General features: G+C 43.4%; 1 protein-coding gene across 1 annotated transcript in view; it reads right to left on the bottom strand.

The window, feature by feature from the left end:
* LOC121005655 (corticotropin-releasing factor receptor 1) overlaps positions 1-25441 on the bottom strand; it is a 197449-nt gene that overhangs the window by 24115 nt on the left and 147893 nt on the right. The window contains exons 4-6 of the mRNA XM_040438428.1: positions 17531-17637; positions 14745-14865; positions 2277-2430 (exon numbers count right to left, since the gene is read on the bottom strand). Of these exons, the coding sequence (XP_040294362.1) occupies positions 2277-2430; positions 14745-14865; positions 17531-17637 (382 nt within the window). The remainder of the gene's footprint in view (positions 1-2276; positions 2431-14744; positions 14866-17530; positions 17638-25441) is intronic.

Below are 25441 nucleotides of genomic sequence, written 5' to 3' on the forward strand. Positions count from 1 at the left end.
ACCGTCAGTAAAACTGCTACTACCCCCATCGGCCTACCATAGCTCACACATATTGCCCCTGCAGCCCGGTCGCTGCACAAGCATATACTCTTTAATATAACCAAAAGATATTCAGACATATTCCTCTGTGTATTTAGGGACTTTAATGGGCCACACATCGTCCAAAAGAATATACTTTACGGCGAGTATATATTTCCCTTGGGGGACAGAACAGTGTAGTGCCCCATGCTTTTCTGTCCTCCAAAAAACATATACTCACCATATACCTTTTTTGACATGTACAGATGTACATTTGCATACATCAAATATGTTTTAACTCCTTTTTTGGAGTAGAAAAGTAAAAAGATGCTTTATTGTTTAACATAAAGTCTACACACCCCTGTTAAAATGTCAGGTTTCTTTTTCCACCTTTAATGTGACCTATAAACTGTACCACTCAATTGAAAAACAAACTGAAATCTTTTAGGTGGAGAGAAGAAAACAAAAAAAAACTAAAATAATGTGGTTGCATAAGTGTGCACACCCTCTTATAACTGGGGATGTAGCTGTGTTCAGAATTAAGCAATCACATTCAAAATCATGTTAAATAGGAGTCAGCATACACCTGCCATAATTTAAAATGCCTCTGATTAACCCCAAATAAAGTTCAGCTGCTCCAGTTGGTCTTTCCTGAAATTTTCTTAGTCGCATCCCACAGCAAAAGCCATGGTCCACAGAGGGCTTCCAAAGCATCAGATGGATCTCATTGTTAAAAGGTATCAGTCAGGAGAAGGGTATAAAAGAATTTCCAAAGCATTAGATATACCATGGAACACAGTGAAGACAGTCATCATCAAGTGGAGAAAATATGGCACAACAGTGACATTACCAAGAACTGGACGTCCCTCCAAAATTGATGAAAAGACGAGAAGAAAACTGGTCTGGGAGGCTACCAAGAGGCCTACAGCAACATTAAAGGAGCTGCAGGAATATCTGGCAAGTACTGTCTGTGTGGTACATGTGACAACAATCTCCCGTATTCCTCATATGTCTGACATATGGGGTAGAGTGGCAAGACGAAAGCCTTTTCTTAGGAAGAAAAACATCTAAGCCAGGCTACATTTAGCAAAAACACATCTGAAGTCTCCCAAAAGCATGTGGGAAAAGGTGTTATGGTCTGATGAAACCAAGGTTGAACTTTTTGGCCATAATTCCAAAAGATATGTTTGGCGCACAAACAACACTGCACATCACAAAAAGAACACCATACCCACAGTGAAGCATGGTGGTGGCAGCATCATGCCAAGGGGCTGTTTTTCTTCAGCTAGAACTGGGGCCTTAGTTAAGCTAGAGGGAACTATGAACAGTTCCAAATACCAGTCAATATTGTCACAAAACCTTCAGGCTTCTGCTAGAAAGCTGAACATGAAGAGGAACTTCATCTTTCAGCATGACAACGACCCAAAGCATACATCCAAATCAAAAAAGGAATGGCTTCACCAGAAGAAGATTAAAGTTTTAGAATGGCCCAGCCAGAGCCCAGTCCTGAATCCGATTGAAAATCTGTGGGGTGATCTGAAGAGGGCTGTGCACAGGAGATGCTCTCGCAATCTGACAGATTTGGAGTGTTTTTGCAAAGAAGAGTGGGCAAATCTTGCCAAGTCAAAATGTGTCATGCTGATAGACCCATACCCAAATAGACTGAGTGCTGTAATAAAATCAAAAGGTGCTTCAACAAAGTATTAGTTTAAGGGTGTGCACACTTATGCAACCATATTATTTTATTTTTATATTTTTTCTTCCCTCTACCTAAAAGATTTCAGTTTGTTTTTCAATTACGTTGTACAGTTTATAGGTCACATTAAAGGTGGAAAAAGTTCTGAAATGATTTATCTTTGTCTCATTTTTTTACATTACAGAAACCTGACATTTTAACAGGGGTGTGTAGACTTTTTATAGCCACTGTATGTTTTTAATTGTAAAAATGTACACAAGTGGATGCAACTATATGTTTAATGTATACATAAAAAAGGGGGCAAAAAATTGCAACCTTTTGTCTATTTTTGTAGTGTATATATCTAACATACATGCTAAAGGTACACTCAAAATGGGATTTGAAGGTGGCCCCACTAATTTGTATATGTCACATTTTGGGTTATGGTTTTCTACAAAATACTGGCTGTCTAGTCAATATAAGCAATATTTTTTAGAAATGAAAACTCCTTCCTTATTCCAGTCTGCATCAGGTCATCTCTTAACCCCCGGTCTCTTACATTCCATCATGACCCATGACTCACACCAGCCGATGCAGATGAACATCCATTTGCGCAGTTTGTCAGTAGAGTAGGTCAGGACGATGGCTGTGTGCAGATAGCAACCCTCCCCAAACATCCAGAAGAAATTAGTGACATAAAAATAATTATGAGCAATGGTAACTAGACGACACCAAACCTAAGCAAAAAGAAAAGACACTAGTATGAGAATTAGCAACAAAGTAACCTACCACCAACATATCACCTTGTATAAGTAAAAGCATTTATTATGGGCTTAGTTGGGAGAGCGATATAAATATATTCACATATTATTCACTTCATATACTCCAGTGCTAGGTTCTTCTCAAACCTGAGTCAAGGAATATTGCATAAGTTAACAATTAATGCAGAAAATAAATTAATGTCCTTTTTCATGGAATTAAAGAGGTTGTCCCATCTTAGCCTTTCATGGCCAGGATGGGAGTAACTTGCACTAAGTGCAGGCCCGCTTTTTCCAGAACTCCCATAGCAGTGAATGGGAGGTGCGCTACTTGCTGTGCTGTTTGCATAGCATCTATTCATTGCTATTGGAGTTACGGAAACAGGGGCAGGTGCTTACTGTGGATTATTTTCATCTCAGCCATGAAAGGCCGAGAATGGAAAACCTCTTTAAAAAAAAAAAACATCTATCTATCTTTCCTTATCGTCCTTCAGGCAGCACACACAGGGTTAATGTCTTGCTCCTCCCGTCTAGAACAAAAGACAAATCATTAGTAAATCAGCCTAATAAAGACACGTTTTTAATTCTGTCTAGGACAGTGAAGAGGCTTTCACATACAGAGGCTCCTGCTGCTGCTGTGAAGGCCAGTAGGGTTATTAAGGCTAGGAGAGTCACCAGGTATGGATCCGACGGCGTGCAGCATGATGTGAGCGTGCTGCGGGTTCCGCCCCCCTCCTACCGTACCTCTGACCGCTCGACCTCTCTCCCTTCTTGCCTCCCGGTATGGCTGCTTGATCTGTGGTGATGAGTTGGCGCTGGACTGGGCCACTGGTCTAACTGAGGTGCATCCCCTGTGCGGCTTTCTTTCCCTCCTGTTCCTCTGCTGCGGCTGGCTGATGTACTGTGCGCCGGGCTGCCGGAGTGAAGGAATGCGGCTCTCTGTGTGTGGGTCTGGATCCTGAACTCGGCGCTCCACCTGGTGCCCTGGGGTATCGACGGCTCGACGGCTGGTTCGCTCCTGACTGAGCGTGGTCTATTGTGGCAGCACACTGTGGCCGCCGAGTAAAGTGCAGGGACTCTTGAAAGACCTAGGAGGTGGAGGTGGCCAGCTGTATGTGGACAGCGGAGCTCTGAGACGCCGAAGAGTGGCACCATATTCATTGCCTGCGATCTGGAGATAACTACGGACCTGAGCCTTTGGACTGATCACGCCTGGGACGGGCAAGTAGGGTGAAAAATCACCCGGCTGACTGTTCAATACTGTTATTAATACTTATTAATTTAAATAACCACAAAAAAAAAAAAAGTATTAAATGTGTAGTTATTGCGGGTAGCCTCTTAACAAACATTAACAAAGCAACATTTCTGTATGTATGAAGGGGTACGGTTTATTTCCTGGTCCTAGTTAGAGTGACCCATTATTACATTCAACGGGACACTCTAAAGCAGTAGTGGAGACGGGTGGAACCACCGAGACCTAGGCCAGACCGCATAGTCACTGCTATAGATAATTGTTGCCATCTACAGGCGTGAATATGGCCCCTAAAGTTCCAAATAGGAAATCTGTGGGCACTACGTCCCCTAAAGGGTCAGAAAATAAAAGCCCCAGATCCAATATAGAGAGGTATTTAAGATCCTCCCCTACAAAAACAAGAGGTACATTGAAACCTAACGCCCGTCAAGAGGAAAAGGAAGAGCCCAGAAAAACCGTAATGCCCTCAGATTACAGCGATAAGGAAGACATTGATACCCGGATCCATTCGCGTATGGAAACAATTGAGCAAAAACTGGGGGACATTCTGGACACCTTAAAAATTACTAATCAAGCTTTGGGAACACTAACAACTACTGTATGCTCTATGCAAACTGACATTTCTTTCCTAAGGGACAATATGGATAAAATTAGTTGTAGCGTAAAGGCAACGGAACAATCCTTAATCGTCACTAAGATGAAGTCTCCTTAATGAGAAAGAAAATCGAACGGATTGATTTAGAGCATAGGGCTCTCAAAGAAAAATTGACTGACTTAGAGGATAGGTCACGTAGGGGGAATATCCGACTGATAGGCTTCCCTGAAGGATCAGAGGGGGAAGACCCGGGGGGATTTATACAGAAGTGGTTGGGGGACTCTCTAGGCCGTGAATCTTTTACATCATTATTTATGGTTGAACGAGCATACAGAGCCCCCAGTAAAAGGCCACCCCCTGGCGCCCCTCCACGCGGCCTCCTCGCTAAAATCTTATGCGTTAGCAACCGAGACAAAATATTACGCCGAAAAAGAGAGCTGGGTGATTTGCTGTATAATGGAAACAAAATCTCGATCTACCCTGATTATTCCTTCGGAACCCAGCTTAAAAGAAGGCAATTTGGGGAGATCAAGAAACGCCTCATTAATGCTAATATTAAATATTCAATGTTATTCCCGGCTAAATTAAGAATAGTATATAACGATTCTGTTTCCATCTTCGCAATTTCTGAGGAGGCTTCTGCTTGGTTGGATGCCAGGGGGATATGATATGATATGATATCAGACATGAACATCTATTGCGTGCGCTCGCTCTCTTTTTCTTATTTTTTTTCCCTTGAAGGCCAAATAGGATGTTTTTATGCAAAAATTGCTATTTTGTCTTGGCATCTAAGTTGTACTTGTATTGCATATATGCTGGATAAGGAAGGTGTGAGGGGTAGGGGGTTGAGAGGGGGGGTTGGGGGGGGTGAGGGGGGTAGGAGACCTAGGCGATGTATAAGAGGAGCATGGGTCTGAATGGCCTCGTGCATCATGGAAAGGGGGGGTTGGGCGGGGGATTGGTTGTTTCACTGCAGCGGGTTCCATTATAGAGTTAGGAGCGGAGCGGATGGTATGGACCACCCTCCAATTTTGGGTAGATGGTACGTATTTTGACATGGAATGTCGGCGGATTGGCGGACAAACTTAAGCGGAGGGTGGTCTATGACACTATCTTTAGACATTTACCTGCCATTGTGGGGCTGCTGGAGACCCACTTAACAGCTGAAAAAGTGCATTATATGCGGAAGTCCTGGACGCAGTATATCCGACCATTCTCCAATGCTGCTATCAATGGTTGATCTCGCGCAAAAGAGCAGAAAACCTTTTAGGTTAAACCCACACTGGATACAATTGGTTGGGGACCAAGAAAGGATTGGGGAGGATATTTCAGAATTTTGGGCACTAAATTATGGATCCACACATATACATTATGTGTGGGACTCTATGAAGGCCATGATAAGAGGGGTATACTGTAAGAGAATTAAAAAGAAAAGGGCGGAATATGCCAAAACTGAAAAAGAATTGGCAGGGAGGGTTGAGGCTTTGGAGGCTCAGCTGGCTAGACAGAATAGTGAAAATGTCCGATTATCATTAATAGACGCTAAGAGGGAACATCAGACTTTTTTATATGAAAAAGCGCAACATAAGGCTTTTTTCGCAGGACAACGTGATTTTTTTGAAAAAGGAAAAACAGGCAGATTGTTGGCATCTGTAGTCGCTAACCAAAAGACCCAAACCCCGATAAAGCAAATTAGGTTATCTTCTGGCGCTTTAACTAATGACCACCTTAATATTAAATTTGCCTTTATAGAATACTTCACTAAACTATATCATCCCAATCTCGGGGCGGAGGGCGGATCCCCGGCTTTTTTTTTGGACAAAGTGGATCTACCTTCCCTCTCCGACCAAGACTGTATTAAATTAAACTCGCCAATAACTCTTCTAGAACTGGAGGCCGCTATAGATAGTATAAAAAATAATACGGCGCCGGGCCGAGATGGCCTGCCTTTCGAAATTTATAGAGTCCATCGTAAAAAGATATTGCCTCTTTTTCTTCAGACGCTTAATGAATCTTGGAGGAGTGGCTTACTCCCTCCCTCCCTGAGGGAGGCCTCCATTTCTCTAATTTTAAAAAAGGATAAAGATGGGACTAAAGTTGGATCATATCGTCCAATCTCATTACTCAATACTGATTACAAAATATTCGCCAAACTTCTTGCTAATAGGTTGAGGGGGGTTATACATTGCCTGATCCATTCGGATCAGACGGGGTTCATCCCAAAACGAAATATACAATCGAATATCCGTAGAGCCTTTCTCAATATATATGTCGGGGATGGGGAGGACCGCTCCATCCTGTCTTTGGATACCGAGAAGGCCTTTGACAGGGTGGAGTGGTCCTTCCTATGGGAGAACCTGACCAGAATAAACTTGGGTGAACAGTTTATTAAATGGATACAGCTGTTATATTCTGGACCTACGGCCAGCGTTAAGATAAATGGGACGGATTCAGAACAGTTCCCCTTACAGCGAGGCACCCGGCAGGGATGCCCCCTTTCACCTTTGATATTCGCCTTGGTATTGGAGCCTCTCGCATGTAGAATCAGACAGTATAAAGAGATCATAGGCTTTGGAGGGAGAGGAGAGGAAGATAAAATTAGCCTGTATGCGGATGACATCCTTGTCTTTTTGAGGCAGGGATGGAATGGCGTCCAACCCTTGATGAATATTCTGGAAGAATATGGGGCCTTATCAGGCTATAAAGTAAACTGGGATAAATCTGAACTCCTCCCCCTAGTTCGAACTCCCCCCGATGGAGTTTTAAGTATTAGGCCACTTGGCCTTACCGACTCTATCCGGTATTTGGGTATTAGAATTGGCGCAGACCTGACTAGATATAACCTCTTAAATATAACCCCTATGATTAACAAGGTGAAGGAAAAGATTCAAACTTGGCAGAAGTTGCCTTTGTCACAGGCAGAAAGGATTGCACTGGTCAGGATGGTGGTCCTCCCGATTGCCCTATACCCCTTGATAGCATGTCCTATATGGATTGATGACTCTTTCTTCGGGCTGCTAGAGAAATTGCTGAATGAGCTAATCTGGGGGAGGGGAAGGGTTAGGATTAAGCAAAAATATCTCTATCTCTCTGAGAGGGCTTTCCCTTCCATTCCTGCAGGGATACTACATTGCAGCTCAGATAAGGTGGTGGGTGGGGCAAGGGGGGGGGATCACCAGTCTGCGATGTTGCTTAATATCCTCTCAAGGGATTTTTTGGGGCCATATGGAGATATATTCTCTATCCTGGAGACCGGGCATCCGGGTAAAAGAAAAAAACTGTGCTTGATTAGCGACACGTTAGATAAGGTCTGGAATAAAACCAAAAAGATATTGGGTGTAAGCAGGCCCACACTTTTTACTCCTCTTTGGCACAATCACAACTTAAAAGAGTTTAGGTTAATTGAAGACTATGAGTATTGGAATTCACGTGGTATTAATCGTTTAAACCAAATAACATCTCACGGAAGTATAATCCCTTTTGATGATTTAATAAAGGGTACAAAAGTCACTTTTTTAGATAGATATAGATATGCACAAATTAGACACGCATATATGAACACTCAGGAAAAAGATTCTTTGAGCATTAGGGCAAATTCTTTCTTAGATTATTGTTTCAAATTTAGGGATACACAACTCACTCTCTCACAAATATACTGTAGATTTCGGGACTGCTTAGGAGAAACAACAACATTTAAAAGCGAGGGAGGATGGGATGGCGAATTAGGCGTAGGAAGTACTGTTGACTGGGATATAGTATATCGAAATATAAAAAAGGTATCGATATCCCCAAAATATAGATTAATCCAGTTCAGGATTGTACATCGTTTGTATTATTCCCCCGCCTTCCTTGCCAAAATATATAGGGAAAGAAGGGATACGTGTTGGAAATGTTCTGGCCGAAAATGCTGGTCTAGCTCACCTGTTATGGGATTGTCCAGAAATAAACAGATTTTGGACTAGAATTTATGAAGATCTATACAGCAGACATAAGATTAAATTGAATCGCTATTTTACGCAGGCAATTCTAGGTTTTTTCACCCATACGGATTTAAACCCCTATCAGATCAGAATATCCTTGGAGAGCTTTGCAGTTGCAAAGGCCTTGATCCTTAAACATTGGGGCACAAAAAATAGCCCGACTTATTCTGAGTGGAAGGCTCAGATAGACACTATTGATGCTTACAGAAGAATTGTAAGAAGAGCAGAGTAGTCCTGCAAGGGGCGGGTCTTTTGAAGTTTCTCTTCGCTCCAAAGGCTTGGCTATTTGTGGTATTGGGGATGACCACGAATGGCGGGTATTGTTGGATCCCGTGGCAGTGAATCAAGGGGTGGGGGGAGGGTATAACGGGGGCAAATATGTGAATTGGAGTATGATTACTTGTATCTTTTTTCTTATATTATATGTAATGGAATTCACATTTTTTGGCTCAGAGAAATAATAGAGAATTTCTTAAAAAAAAAAAAAAAAGGCTAGGAGAGTCCTAGCTAAGCCATAGAAAAAGCCTGATATTATATAGCTGGGAGTGTTTTCTAGAGTTACATGCATGTTATGGAGCTGGGAGTGTTTTACACAGTTACATGCATGTCATAGAGTTAGAAGTGTTTACAGAGTTACATGCATGTCATAGAGTATTAATTGAATGTTATAGAGCTGGAAGAGTTTTCCAGAGTTTATTTTTCCCCATCCGGTGTTCCATGGGATGATTGAGCTGAGATTTATCCTGGAGTGTTCCTGGAGAGTTTCTCATATGCAGAGAGTGTTTCTTCCAGAGTATCAATGTGTGCAACAAGTTGTTCCCTGTGTGAAGCGCTGGTTTGGCTGTTACAAGCACAGAGTTATTACCTTCAGGCCTTCAGGCAGTGTCTCTATCTCAGGATGTAGCCATTTTTGTGTAGCTCTCAATGAAGTGTAGCTCTGCACATGTGCGAGATCTTGCTGCAGCTTTTGAATGTCAGCTTTCAGCTTGTGTTTTGTGCACTTTCTGAGTATCAAAATCACAGCAGCTTTAAGGATCCTGTGTCCTGGAATAGCTAATATGTAGCTTGTGATGTATGTGTGAGCGAATTAATATGTTGCAGCTGCAGAACTGCAAAGAATCCCATAAAGCCAGGCATGGGATCCAGCCAGTTCTCTCCAGTACTGCCGAACCGTTTGTTAAAATTACAGCAGGCTCGTAGGAATCCCGACCCGGTCCTGCAGCACATAACATAATTGATTATTTTCAAAACCCGGCACTCCAGCAGCCGCCCACTCAAATCTCCTGCACGCAGCAATGCGCGCCCTGCGCAAGGCCGAAAAATGAATGTATGTGCCAGCCGCTCTGAGTCATGGCAACACACGGTCACATGGGCTCAGGCCACGGGGGCGTGACTGGTGAGTGAGCGGCACCGCGGCGGCGGGAAGCAGCCAGAGCAGAGGGACTGTCTAGAGCTGACTGACTGTGTTGTGTCTAACTCACACAGTCCAGACACAGCCATCAGCAAGATTGAGGAGTCGCAGCCACAAGGAGTCAGGACAGGTCAGGTCGTGTTAGGGTAGTGAGTGTGACAACATGGATGAAGGGGGCCAGGGGGGGAGAAATGTGACAACATGGATGAAGGGGGCCAGGGGGGGGAGAAATGTGACATCATGGATGGAGGGGGCCAGGGGGAAAGAAATGTGACAACATGGATGGGGCCGGGGGGAGGGTGGGGGAATGTGACAACATGGATGGAGGGGGCCGGGGGGGGGAGAATGTGATAACATGGATGGGTGGGGGGGAAATGTGACAATATGGATGGAGGGGGGGAGAAATGTGACAACATGGATGGAGGGGGGGAGAAATGTGACAACATGGATGGAGGGGGGGAGAAATGTGACAACATGGATGGAGGGGGGGGAGAAATGTGACAACATGGATGGAGGGGGTGAAATGTGACAACATGGATGGAGGGGGGAGAAATGTGACAACATGGATGGAGGGGGGAGAAATGTGACAACATGGATGGAGGGGGAGAAAAGTGACAACATGGATGGAGGGGGGAGAAATGTGACAACATGGATGGAGGGGGAGAAAAGTGAGGGTTGATGTGACACAGGTGATTTGACAGGGAGGGGTGAGAAATGTGACATTGAGGGGGTGAAATGTAACATGGGGGGTATGATCGCTGACATGGGGGGCTGATGGCTGACATGGGGGGCTGATCTGAGGCATTGGGGGTCTGATCTGAGGTGTGATTAACATTGGGGGTCTGATTGCTGGTCTGACCTGAGGTGTAATGGAAAATATTTTTTTCTTATTGTTCTCCTCTAAAGCCTAGGTGGATCTTATAGGGCGAAAAATACGGTCCTCAAGCCAGCGATTGTCTCAGGCAGAGCGAAGATACCAGGACCACACAGAGGAGAAGCCAGCTGCTGCAGACGGGACCAGGTGAGCTGCGGGGGGGGGGGGGGGGGGGGGGATGCTCGCCAAAATGTATATGGTGTATTTATGTGTGTTGCATATATATGGTGTATGTATATGTAAACATGTGTCGTGACGCTGCGTGTCCTCCGCTGAGTAGGGAACCTGTTGTTAAAAATTTGAATCCCACCCCTGCATAAAGCTAATCATAGTATGTACACCAACTGTGAACAGCCTGTTCCTGAAGACAATGTAGGAGAGTTCTGCTGCAGCTGGTCCCCCAGTGCAGACATAGTGCAGAAGTTGTGGAATGGTTTAGATCTCAGTAGTCAAAAGCTTTCAGTCCGGTCCTTTCTGCTCATATATCTAGAAGACCATGCCTATCTACAACCCCTTTTTAACTTATCTCCTGCCTCACCTCATCTTTCTAGATGTGGACTCTGTCTCTGTGGTCTCAGATATATCTGATAGCGAACCTTCAATATTAGAAGATGTGGAAGCTGAACTGGAAATGGTTGTATCTAGAGAGGAAAAGTCCAAAAGGGATAGATAAAAAAAAAAAATCCCACTAGGGTTTGCTTGATCATCCTATATTATAGATGTATGTCAGGAGTGCGGTCCCAGCCAGATGGGGAACATGATGTGGGAACTAGATTAAAGCAGTGTGTGTTACAGATCCTGCAGTCTCATAGACAGTAGGCTATTCACTGTTTTAGGGACACTATGGTCAGGAAGATTGATTCCTTGCTGAAACATAGCTATTCCTTTGGCTATGGCAGAGTGCAAAGCAGCTTTGGCTTCAGTTGTCTAGGGACATAGAGGATAGCTCCCTCAGGAAGGTTTGATTAGTCACCTACTAAGATTGGGAGTCCATTTACATGACTATCAATTTTTGCGGACCACAAAATATGGATACCTGCCTTGTGCGTTACACATTTTGCAGTTCGGAAGTACGGATGGCACACTGTGTGCTGTCCACATCTTTCCGGTCCAATTGAAATAATGGTTCCGCATCCGATCCACAAATTTTGTGGAATGGGTGCGGAAAGACAAATAAGGTCATGTAAATGGGCCCTGGATGTGCCTCTGAGTTTCATGTGAATCCCATGACAGTCAGAGTGCAGAGGGACATACCGGTTAAGCACCATTTTGTTCCTAACTTTTTCATCTGCTTAGTATGTCTGGTCCCCAAATTATTACTTTCTAGAATCAATCTTTATTATAAAGGGGTCTCCTTTCTGCAATATACCTCTAGATCTAGATTCGTTCTTGTCATTATCATTCCAAAGATAACCTAAGAAGGATTCAGAGGGGACACACAGAGGAGATTTAGTTCTGAGTGTTCAGGCTGTCCAGCACAAGAAAGTACAAATTTGAAACAGGAAAACATGTTCTGATGGGAGCAAGACTACAAAACCTTTTCTCATATTGTGCAGATTACGTCAGATGTATCTAATCTATCTAAATAAATACCAAGCTCAATAGGTTCTGCTCCCTGAATCCAGTGTATCACCCAAAAAGAATAGTTGGAAAGGAATTGTCATCCAAATTTTCCTCTATTTCCCCTCATATGCTGAGTGCTCAGGAAAATCAGATGAGAGTCTCAGCCATAGCAATGATGCTCATCTGGCTAGGAGGGCATGGTTCCCTCACTGGCTACAACTTACCAGAGGAAATTATTGGAGATACAGTCCAGCTGGTTCAAGCAGGCCTACAACATCCAAGCTGGAGATATTTCAGCTTACAGCCTGGAATCTGACAGTTCAGGACTGGAGAAGGGCTTGTTAGATGTGATGGTAAATACATTGCTGACAGCATGCTGGCTACTAATAAAGCGTATGGTAGAATTTGGAAAATTGTCAAGGTCTGGTGTGATAAGAAACAGGTACGGAATCCTGATCTTTGTGTTTACAGTTTTAACAGGAAGGTTTCCAGTTTGGGTTAAAACCTAACAGTGCATTTCATGGCTGCCAATGCTTGCACAGATGGAGCTTTGTCCTAATTTTGTCCACATTTTAGAGATTTTTTTTTTTTATTAAAGGGCTTCTGTCACTCCACTAAAGTCATTTTTTTTTTTTTGGGGCTACTTAAATTCCTTATACTGCGATATATCAATCTATAATGCTCTTACTCATTTTCGTTCAGTAGTTTAATAAAAAAACGGACTTTTATAATATGTAAATTACCTCTCTACCAGCAAGTAGGGCGGCTACTTGCTGGTAGCAGCCGCATCCTCCTCTCATAAAGACGCCCCCTCCTCATGTTGATTGACAGGGCCAGCGAACGCGCTCGTCCTCTGACTGGCCCTGTCTGCAATTCAAATCCCGCGCCTGTCTTCATTCGGCGCAGGCGCTCTGAGAGAAGGAGGCTCGCCTCCTCAGCGCTCCCTCAATGCGCCTGCGCCGATGACGTCACCGAAAGAGAAGACATCATCGACGCAGGCGCACTGAGGAGGCGAGCGTCCTTCTCTCAGAGCGCCTGCGCCGAATGAAGACAGGCGCGGGATTTGAATTGCAGACAGGGCCAGTCAGAAGACGAGCGCGTTCGCTGGCCCTGTCAATCAACATGAGGAGGGGGCGTCTTTATGAGAGGAGGATGCGGCTGCTACCAGCAAGTAGCCGCCCTACTTGCTGGTAGAGAGGTAATTTACATATTATAAAAGTCTGTTTTTTTTATTAAACTACTGAACGAAAATGAGTAAGAGCATTATAGATAAAAAAAAATATGACTTTAGTGGGGTGACAGAAGCCCTTTAAAGCTTTATTCAATTTGAATCCATCAGTTAAGTCTTCTATTCCGACCTGGGATCGGGCTACTCCTCAAGACCCTGTTTGAATCTCCATTTGGGATTTTTACAGAAGCACTACTAAGGTTCATATCTTGGAAAGTTTTATTTCTGGTGGCAATTGCATCAGCCAAGAGGGTGTCATAGTTGCAAGCGCTATTATGTAAAGAGCTTTATCTGAAGGCACGTCAAGTAGGCTTGATTTTAAAGTTGATGCCTTATTTCCTACCAAAGATCTTATCTGACATTAATGTAAACCAAGAAATTAATCTGCCCCTTTTCTCTATCAGAATCTCCAATCAGCTAAACAAGGGAAGCTTCATTTACTGGTCATTAGAGGACCGGGGACCTTCAGGTAAGCTGACCAGCTGTTTATAGATCGGCATAAAAGCCAGCAAGGCTATACTGCGGCTATACTGCTTGGATCAAGATTGCTTCTCAATCTCATGTACTCGAGTTACTAGCTGGAGTTACGGCACACTCAACTCAGTCTACTCAGTCGCTTAGGAAAAGAAAGAAGTGGCATTGGATCAAATCTGCAGGGCCGCTACAAGGTGTTCTACATGCACCATTACAAAAACATTACAAACTGGATGTATCTGCTGCTTGCAATTCAACTTTAGACAGACAAGTGCTTATTAAGGCTGCAACTTCTACTCCCCCCTTGTTTAATATGGCTTTTTTATATCCCTTTGTGTGCGCTGCCTGAAGGAGGATAAGGAAAAAATACTATCCATCTATCTATCTAATCTATCTAAATCTATCTATCTCGCTATCTATACATACCCCAGCTTTTCTCTGTTACAGCTACTCACTCTTCTCTCTATTGCCCACCATGATTTTTTTTTTCTGCCAACCTCTAATCTCTGCATTATCTGCAAGTGCCAGCAACTCGATAAGCAGTCATAGTGGCAGTCCGCAGCAGCTGGCATTCTGTGCCTCTGCAGCTTGTACACACTGGAATGCTGGGAAAGAGATCCTGCTGCTGCCACCTTTGCACAAAATTGATATACAGTACATATGGGAAATTGCTGACTTAAACAAAGCAGACGCTGAAAAGACTCACAACAGTATTACAATGGCAGCGCTTTGCCAGAATATACCAATGTGAATAGAAAAAAAAAAAGTTCAGCTACCAGCAGCTATTACATTACTATGGAAATGCAGCCAGACAGTTTTAGTAAAGTCTGGGCGAGGGTGAGGAACAGACAGTGAAAAGACATTCCTGTGACTGCAGTGCAGCAAAGCATCTAGCAGCCAGGTCAAGGTTACATACCACATTACTGTCATGGGCTTCCTGGCTTAGTGTGAGCTGCATCACAAACCAGGTGATGTTCCGAAGAATGAATGCAGTTATAAGGTTCCAGTGGATTATGTTACGCAGACAACGAATACTCCTGAAATACAAAAAAAGCGTCACCTCTTTGGTCTAAGAAGGATTATATTGAAAACAGACCATGGATAGTACTTAGAAATGTAATCTCTCATGAGCCAATGTAGAAGTTATGGGGCTTCCGTTGTAGTGGACTCTGGACTTCTTCAGACCCAATACTTCTGTTATATATTTTGTTCTTGCTGGATCTCGCTGTTCCTTGTATCTCCATGTTTTCAAGAACTACCTACTGGGATTAGAGGACACACAGGGCTGAATCATGTCTCCTGTGAAGTAACGGGCTGATAGTAATTTAACCTGTGTTCTGCTGGCAGGCACAACATTTGGGATTGCAAAGAACGTAAAACCCTCTCTCCTCCCTGGCTTAGAGGAGACGTGAAAGTGACACACACCTTTACTGTTATCTCGCATTTTTCTGAAGGCATGCATAAAAATTTCAAATTCATACAGCCAGGCGAGATCCTGGCACTGTCTATCTAGAACAGGCATCCTCAAACTGCGGCCCTCCAGCTGTTGTAAAACTACAACTCCCAGCATGCCCGAACAGCCTACAGCTAACAGCCTACAGCAGTGCATTGTGGGAGTTGTAGTTTTAAAACAGCTGGAGGGCCGCAGTTTGAGGATGCCTGATCTAGAAGGAAAGGGAAGGGCTGGCAGATGAAGCAAAAGGTAGGAGGCACAGTCTTGCAGAGTGGACTGGGCCCTCTCTCGGTGCATGTAACTGCTTGTTTGTATATGGATTAAAACTACTGTTGAGCGAATCGAAGCATACAAAACGGAATTCGATCCGAAGTTTAGAAAAAATTTGATTTGCTGTGAAGCCGAATTTCCTTGCGCTTCGTGGTAACGAATCGTTTTTTTCCGTAAAATGTTGGCTGAAAATAAAAACTATTATACTCACCTCATCCACTTGCTCGCGCAAAGGCTGTCCGCTTCGTCTTCATTGAAGAAAACCCGCCAAAGCGCATGTGGCGAGTGTAAAGACGTCACCACATCATCACGTGTGATGAGATCATCAGTGATGACTAGAGATGAGCGAATTTCTTAAAAGTTCGATTCAGCTGATTTGCCGGATTTCACAAAAAAATTTGCTTTGCTTTTTTTCTGTAAGTTTCTGTAAGTAGCGGGTGCAATGACAGGGAGCTGCGATAGCTTGCAGCGTTTTGATGTCCGCCTGACGATGCGGAGCCAAACTGATCCGTCCTGACTTACAATGTAAGTCAATGGGGACGGATCCGTTTTCACTGACACAATATGGTGCAATTGAAAACGGATCCGCCTCCCATTGACTTTTTTTTTTGTTCATGGTAATGCAAACGGATCCGTTCTGAACGGATACAAGCGTCTGCATTATAGGTGCGGATCTGTCTGTGCAGATACCAGACGGATCCGCACCTAACGCAGGTGTGAAAGTAGCCTTAAATGGATTGGGAAGGTTTACGTCAGAGGTGCTTATGCACAAAATATACATTTTAGTGCCTGCAAATAAAATGCTATTGCAAAGGTGTGATTGTCCTCCCCAGCCCTCTCATTATTCTGAGCTATATTTCCTGTTGGGACATGATGTTAACATGTTTGCTTTGCTGCGCTTTCGCTGAGAATAGACAGTGAGACATATATTGTCAATTAATGCATTCTCTCACTTACATCTTAAAGTCTAGTGGCTGCATTCTATTTTATTATTTTTTGTGATAGCTATGTACACCTTTGAGAATGAAAAATTATTGTTACATCTGTATGTTCGTTGTTTAAACTCAGGATCTCTGATATGTTGTTTGAAACATGCTCCTCATTTCAAACATTTCTCATGAGGTCATATCCCCCTCCCATTAATACATGCTGGATGTGAAATGTGTGCCCAGGATGCTGCTGTCTTCACTAGCTCCCATGTATCATAGCTGCATTCCTGTACTGATTTCCGCTCCTTCAGCCCCTGTCGGGGATCTCTGCCTCTTTATGCAGACAAACATTGATTCTGAAGAGTAAGTGATTTCCTTCTACTTCCCTCTACAAAGACTACCTTGGGTATCTTCTTCTTTTTACACAGATACTGTACACATAAGATAGTAGGTTAACAGTCCATCAAGCCTGACATTCCCTTCCTACTACTTTGGGCGCCAAAATTGTTGTCTGTCTAGCCATTTGTATTGCATTGAACCTGATAAATAGGCCTGTTTCGCCCTGAAATGCATTGTTCTTGCTACAATAAACTGCCACGATTCTCTGGTGCCCTTGGATTGAGCAGCACTGCTATTCATCACACTTTTGCAATCGTCACTATGTGGTCATGTGCCGTTCTTGCACACGTCCCCACTAAAGCCAGTGATCGCTTGCAGTGATCATGTAAATAGGAAAGATACATAATCACTTATAGTACGAAGGGGACCAGAAATAGTGGGGAGGGGAGTGCAGCACCGGAACAGTAGGACTTTCAATAGGTGAGTGATGCTTTTTTTTAAACACCCTTCTGCCTGTAATATATTTTTCAGTTTTGGCATTGGTCTTCATGTCATTTTATGCGTGTTAGAGCATGTTAGGAGTGGAAGTTTCATAATAGCTGGGGATCCACAGTTTGGAGATCACTAATATAGGCCATTAAGTACCATCCATTGTTATCGGCCAATGTAATTTATAAATACATCTCATGATGGTCCTATCCTTATGCTTACCTCAATCTTAAGAAGAGCGTGAATGCCATCAGTAGAGCACACAAGGAGATAGAATGTCCCAAGAAATTAATCACAACTGCTATGTGATAATGAACCTTGCTTTTTTTCTAGAAGAAAGAAAAAAAATCATAAATACAATTATCACTGTTGGATCAGATCCCTGACAAGGATACTGCAGAATTTGGAGAGATGAGTGGCCCTGAATTATGTCTATAAGGGTCGTTGAAAGCCACTATCAACATGGCACAGATTTTTTGCATTCATTTATTCTCTAATTTGATGATTGGAAAACCAGATATTAAACAACTTGACACAAGGTCACTTAGAGACCAGTGCAGGTCTGAATTGAATCCAAACACCATAGAAGATGAGATTCCACAGTAGAAATAAAAACAGTAGAATTTGTAATACTTAAAGGAAAGATAATTAGATGATTAGGTTTAGCAGCAGCAGGGAGCTTCATTTAATACATAGTTTGCTTGAATAATATGTTACGTTAAGTTACAGACCCCCTATGAAAGAGACGAAAAACCTATTTTCTGCTCTGTATTTCCATTTATGAGATGATGTGACCTGTACACGGCATTACAGTGGTTTCTTTGTACTCATGCTGTCATGAAGGTGCATTTATGGATGAAATAAATGCTTGGAGACATCTTTGATACACATTGTTGGTCTCATTTCCTGAGGCAAAGCCATCATTACAGTAAATCAGCCATAAATGCCCATTTTAGCAGAGGACACCAGCCAGAAAATATGGGCTCATCCATTATTGATATAGACAGACCCTCATTTCATTGAGGGAGAGATCTTTTTTTCAGTATTACGAGTGAAGCTTATTAAAAAGTATCTTCACACAGCTTCTCATCAAACTGACATCAGAACAGACAACAAATAACAAACTCTACAGCTTTTTTGTGTATCCACCTTTATATAACATCTTAAATGTAGACATCTTAATGTCCATCTTCATCTTTTAGGACCATGTAATTTTATAGGCGCTGATTAATTTCTTAATTTATCTTTATAGGAGTAAGATGATAACATCCTGTCTGCTGCAGTCACCACTAGAGGGAGTATTACTGTATACTGTTTTATTATTGACTTGAATATATACAGTATACATAAGGTCCTACGTTCCCCCCAGTAGTGGCTGCAGCTGGCATTTTATCATTTAACGCTATGTCTATACAGGTGGTTTAGAAATCTGTATCAGGAAAATGGAGCTTCATTTAAAAATTAACATAATAAATAGCATAAAATTTTGTATCTATTTAGATTTAAAAAAATCATATTCATGGGTGGACATTCACTTCAAGACTAGTGATGACTATTTCACAATGTCAATGACAGAATCAATAACTACTTTACTGGCAGGAGAACACTCAGCATGTACCTGAACAGCTATCATCAATAGTATTGTAAGAAGTAGGAATTTATGAGTTGCCAGAAAAGGTACCAACTGATTTATTAGTGAGTACAGATGAGCAAATCGATTCTAAACTAATCAAATTTGTCTCAATAAAGTTCCCAAAATGTCAGATTCCAGAGGAATCCAAATTTGCAATTTGATTTGGACGAATCTCTCAAAATGGCGGCCACTATTTGACAGGTCAGAAGACAGAAAAGAAGAAACCTGACACCAAAAAAGGATAAATGGTGAACCATACTTGACAAGAAAATCCGACGGTGCAGGCTATTTGTTACCTCCGACTAGTATGTTTTTACCCAGAGCCATATATGTTGCTGACACTTAGACATTAGTAATCTTGTCTTGGTGTTAAAGAGTAGAGATGAGCGAATCGAAGCTGATGAAGTGGAATTCGTACCAAATTTCCGGAAAAATTTGATTCGCAGTGAAGGCGAATTTCCTCGCGCTTCGTGGTAAATCGCATTGTTTCCTAAAATGGCTGCTGCACGTGTGAGGACATGGAGAAAGGAACTCTGGGAAGCTGGGATCACCCATAATGCCATGCATGCAGCCAATCAGCAGCCAGCAAGCCCTGTGATGTCACAGCTCTATGAATAGCAGCAGCCATCTTAGATTCTGCCATTTTCCAGTGTACTTAGTGCAGGGAGAGACGTCTGCAGGCGCTAGAGACAGTGATGGTAAAGACTTGATTGTGGTGAAAAAACTATTTATAAGTGCAGGGAAAGGATAGGGAGGAATCATTCCACAGCGTTTATGTAGAACAGGGTTCAGTAGGGGAGGCTGACTGGGTAATAGGAACAATCCAATTACACCTTGGTGCACTGACCAAATTGCCGTTCAGCGTTGCACTTATATGTTGAAAAGGCTTGTGTTGTGTAGAAGTGGAAAAAAATAAGGGCCTATTTGCTGTTCAGCGGTGCAGTTATATGTGGCGAAGCCCTTTTTGCAGTATGAACCGAATTACGCAGTGGTGAAATTCTTTATGTGAAACAAGCTTTTTGGGGGGAAATTGATGGGTGATTGCAGACTTTGTTCTGTATCAACCGAATTCCATTATCCTTTCATTAGTGATTTTTTTTTTATGTGAAACAGGCTTTATTTGGAAAAATTAATGGGTGATTATAGACCTCCTTTTGCTGTATGGACTGAATTACGTAGTGGTGAAATTTTTTTATGTGAAAAAGGCTTTTTTGGGGAAAAATTGATGGGCGATTGTAGACCTCCTTTTGCTGTATGGACCGAATTACGTCACTCATCGTGGGTCCTGCAGTAAACATAATAAAGACGCTGATGACAGCACACCAGCAGACTTTGCCTTTACCATCTATTCACATTTAAATCAAGCAGCTTCAGTAAGTTGAAAACATTCATGTGTTTTTATCTGCTCTGTCTGCATTCGATCTCCACAGCACACAAGACATGACAGGAGAGCCTCTTGTTTGGAGTCCAAGTCCAGTTTCTTAAGATCAGGAGTCCCATCAGAATTGTGCATAACATTCTTGCTCCCTGTGCAAAGCCATAACAAAAGGACTCCGTAGGCAAAAGAAAAATATATTCGTCGTTCAGCGTTGCACTTATATGTTGAAAAGCCTTGTGTAGTGTAAAAGTTGAAAAAATTAAGAACCTACTTGCTGTTCAGCGATGCAGTTATATGTGGTAAAACCCTTTTTGCGGTGAAATTCTTTCTGTGACACAGGTTTTTTTCCGGAAAATGTATAGGTGATTGTACACTTCCTTTTGTGGTATGGGCCGACTTACTTAGTGGTGAAATTTGTTATGTTAAACAGGCTTTTTTGGGGAAATTTGATGGGTGACTGTACACCTCCTTTTGCGGTATGGGCCGAATGACTTAGCGGTGAAATGTTTAATTTCAAAGCAAACTCTGCCGCTCTGTATCTCTTGTGAAGTCAATGTCTCCAACTATGCCTCTCACGCGATTTACACCAAATACATTATTTTCATGTAGAGATCCAAGAATTATGTTGGAGGCATGTATTGTATGCAAGACATGGGCGACCCCTTTCATCACTCTCACGCTGTTCTGCACCTGGTTTGCCTGGGCAAACGGAGTCACACAGGGGATGAAATGCTCTCTGTCCTTCTGCAAGAAATCAAATCCTGGCTTTCTCCGCGACAACTGAAAATTGAGCAGAACTGGAACCAGCAGGTGGTGGCATACTTGGAGTGCATTGAAGATCCGCTGGACTACTGGACAGCCAAACTGGATTTGTGGCCGCAACTGGCCGAGTTTTCCCTGGAAAAGCTGTCCTGCCCAGCCAGTAGTGTGGCATCAGAGCGGGTGTTTTGTGCGACGGGGCCATAGTTACCCCAAGGAGAACTCGCCTGTCCTAAATGTGGAGAGACTGACCTTTGTCAAGATTAATCAGGCATGGATCAGCCAGGATTTCCACCCACCAATGCCTGATGCATCAGACTAGATCATCCATGGTGCCACACCAGCACTTTGACAAAAGAGGTTATTTCTGGCTAGCTGCCTTAGCTACTATTCTAATGCTGCCACCCACCTGATGCCACACATCTGATGCCAAGTTCTCCTTCTTTCACACACCATCTTCAGCTGGTACTGGTACTGCCCACCTCCACACTATGTCACTTTGCCATGCTGTGGCCTCCTGATGCTGCTGCTACCTCCACACTATGTCACCTTGCCACTCTGTGGCCTCCTGATGCTGCTGCCACCTCCACACTATGTCACCTTGCCACTCTGTGGTGTTCTGATGCTACCTCAACACTATGTCACCTTGCCACTCTGTGGCCTCCTTATGCTGCTGCTGCCACCTCCACACTGTCACCTTGCCACTCTGTGGTCTCCTGATGCTGGTGCTACCTCCAAAATATGTCACCTTGCCACTCTGTGGCCTCCTGATGCTGCTGCCACCTCCACACTATGTCACCTTGCCACTCTGTGGTCTCCTGATGCTGCTGCCACCTCCACACTATGTCACTTTGCCACTCTGTGGACTCCTCATGCTGCTGCCACCTCCATACTTGGTCATTGTGCCACTCTGTGGCCTCCTGATACTGCTGCCACCTCCACACTGTCACCTTGCCACTCTGTGGCCTCCTCATGCTGATTCCACCTCCACACTCTGTCATTGTGCCACTCTGTGGCCTCCTGATGCTGCTGCTGCCATCATCACACTGTCATTGTGCCACTATGTGGCCTCCTCATGCTTTTTACACCTCACCACTATGTTATAGGGCCACTCTTTTTACTTCTTATGCTGTTCCCACCCTCCCCACTTCTTGAATGAGCCACTATTTTGTCTTTCGGCATGGCTGACATCATCATTTATTTAACCCTTTTCTGATCTGTCAGAAGGAAGGAAAAATGAGACGCACAACGGATCCTCTCTGTGTAGCAGCTGTAAGGCCTGTACGGTCCAATCAGAATTGACTTATGATTTGGTAGCCAAAAGCAGTGGGTACAAAATATAGAAGACATGCAAAATGCAAATATTCCGTTCACGAGTCATCTTTGTTTTGGATCCACTCCTGTTTTGGCATTAGAAATACTGATTGATTACTGACCAAATGCTGACCGAGTGAAGGCGGATGCTCCACAGACAGGATCCGTTTTTTGGGGGTTATTGTTCTTATGGATCAGAGGAGGAGCAAAATAATCAGTAATGTCAACACAAACTTAATAGAACCGGTTCTGTAGACATCTATGCGGAATCAGCTGATGACTGTGTAAAAGGAGTGCGCTTCTTCTTGGCGCTAACATCAACCTGTAAGGCTGAGTTCATACTTGAGTTATTTGGTCAGTTTTGGCCCTGTGACTGCCCAAATAAGTGAAGTGTGCAGTGATATTAGGAGCGATGCCTGTCATCAGCATGTCAATACTGACTCACAGTATTATTTCACTACCAAAGCAGACTCCCTATGTGTGTTACTGAAAGGCACAGTGTTCTACACCACTATAAAGGCTCTCTGCAGCCAGGAAATAGCAATTTTTTTTATGAAATTTGCCGCAAATATATTCAAAATTCGGAGAACAGGCGAATCGAATATTTTAAAAATTGCATTGTCTCTTTTTTCCCTAGGTCTTTGCCATAGCAGCGTGCACCTGCGCACTGGGAGGTGCTGACTAACCCCCTTTTTTTGCAGATTTACAATGCTGGAGATGTGGCACTCCAGCGAGTCATGCACTCCTGATTAGCATGTCTGCCCTATAGGTTGATTTTAATTAGTTTTAGTATAAAGCTGTAGCCTGCTCTCACTACATTCATTGGAAGCTGTCTGGCACAAGGAAAGGTATAGAGTGGGCTCGGCATGCATGTTGGTACCTGCATCCCTTGTAATGGAGACCATTATGGAACCAAAATTGGTAAAAGGCAGAGTGGATCCAGCTTGCATGTGGATCCAACACTCTCTGAAATTTATGGCAGCCATTATGGCGCATAACAGGTAGTATTTAGTGTTAGGACCCGTCTAACAGAGATTGCCTTGACGTACGGCAGACGGGCTCAGATGGTTTTGTACAAAATGCATTGGCCAAGCATCTCACTTTATAAATAAGCGCAGCATTAGCACTATAATTTTTGTGACTATGGAATTGTTGTACTTTATCTGATTTGCAGGGTGCTGCTGCATTGTCTCTTCTTTCCCTACATTGTACTACAGCCATTTACGTGCTGTATTAATAGGAAATATACGTACGTCCCATTAGCCGTTCTGTGGCGAATTGTGATTGTTATATTCATTTTTTTGGAGTGTATTAATAGGGGGGAAAAAAGGAAAAAATATATGTCATAAATCCTGTTTCAGCTGAGAAGTTACATTGTACTACAGCCATTTACGTGCTGTATTAATAGGAAATATACGTACGTCTCATTAGCCGTTCTGTGGTGAATTGTGATTGTTATATTTCAATTTTTGGGGTGTATTAATAGAAAAAAAAAAAAATTTCATAATTGCCATTCAGCGGTGAAGTTACATTGTACTACAGCCATATACGTGCTGTATTAAAAGGAAAGATATGTACGTCCTATTAGCCGCTCTGCGTTGATTCTACATTGTTTTACTTTTTTTGGGGGTGTATTAATAGGAAAAAAAAGAGAAAAATATATGTCATAATTGCCATTCAGCGGTGAAGTTGCATCGTACTACAGCAATTACGGGGCTTATTAATAGGATAGATACGTACGTCCTATTAGCCGTTCTGCGGTAAATTGTGATTGTTATATTTCTTTTTTTGGGGTGTATTAATAGGAAAAAGAATACGTCTTAATTACCATTCTGCGGTGAAGTTACATTGGACTACAGCCATTAACGGGGTGTATTGAAGAGAAATAAACCTACTTTCTATTATTTGTTCTGCGGCGAATTGTGATTATTATTTTTTTGGGGGGGTGAGTTTATTAATCAGAAAAAATATATGTCTTAATTGACATTCAGTGGTGAAGGTACATTGTACTACAGCCATTTATGGGGTGTATTAAAAGGAAATATACGTAGTAATGATGAGAGTTGCGTGGGAGCAGATGTTTGGAGTGGTCAGGCTCCTGGCCCTGAGACCGTTGAGGGACACATCAGTGATGTGCAGACAGTAGTGGATGATGATTATGTAGCCGATCGCACTTGGGAGCTGGGTGAAGAAGGCGCTTCATCATCATCAAGAGAAGAGAGTGGCAGCTTGCGCGTGAGGCAGCGGTTGAACCAGCAGGGTGGTAGCATGGCTTTGATTCAGTAGGGTGGCAGCAGTGGGAGGTCTGGAGCCAAACGTGCCCGGGTTAGACCCCCAGCTTTGCAGGAGCCTAACGGAAAGTAGCGGTGCAGGGGTTCACAGAAGCAGTGGTAGCAGGCAGTCAGCGCGGAAAAATTCCACACTCGGCGGAGGTGAACATGGCCATTTGCAGAATTTGTGGGCAGAAGGTGAAGCATGGCCAGGGTGCCAATGTTGGCACCATGGCCCTGCGTCAACACATGCACCTTCACAATAAAGTGGACTGGAAGAACTATGGCTCCAATGTGGTGGTCCAGCCTGCCACAGCAACTGCTGCATCACCAAGTGGCACGCACCCAATTTTATGCAGTCAAGGCTCCACCACCTCAGCCGAAGGGAGCTGTCTGTCCTTCCCATCATCTGCTGGTCCTGATGCTCCTGCTCCTCCTCCTCCTACTCCTCGTCAGTCATTTCATCAGCAATCAATCACCGAAGCGATTGCCAAGAGACAACAGTATGCATGCACTCATCCAACGGTGCAGAAGCTGAACCTGCTACTGGCCAAGTTGCTGGTTCTGCAGTCCTTCCCTTCCCAAGTGGTGGACTCTGCACCTTTCAGAGAACTGATGGCTTGTGGCGAGCCGAGGTGGAGAGCCCCAAGCTGTCATTTCTTTGGCAAAAAGGCAGTACTAGCCCTGCACACGTATATATGTAGAACAGAAGGTGGGCCAGTCCTTGAGCCTGTCGGTGTCTGCCAAAGTGCATGGCAGCATTAACATGTGGAGCTGTA

The sequence above is a fragment of the Bufo bufo genome, chromosome 6, assembly GCF_905171765.1.
Source record: "Bufo bufo chromosome 6, aBufBuf1.1, whole genome shotgun sequence".
Lineage (NCBI taxonomy): Eukaryota > Metazoa > Chordata > Amphibia > Anura > Bufonidae > Bufo > Bufo bufo.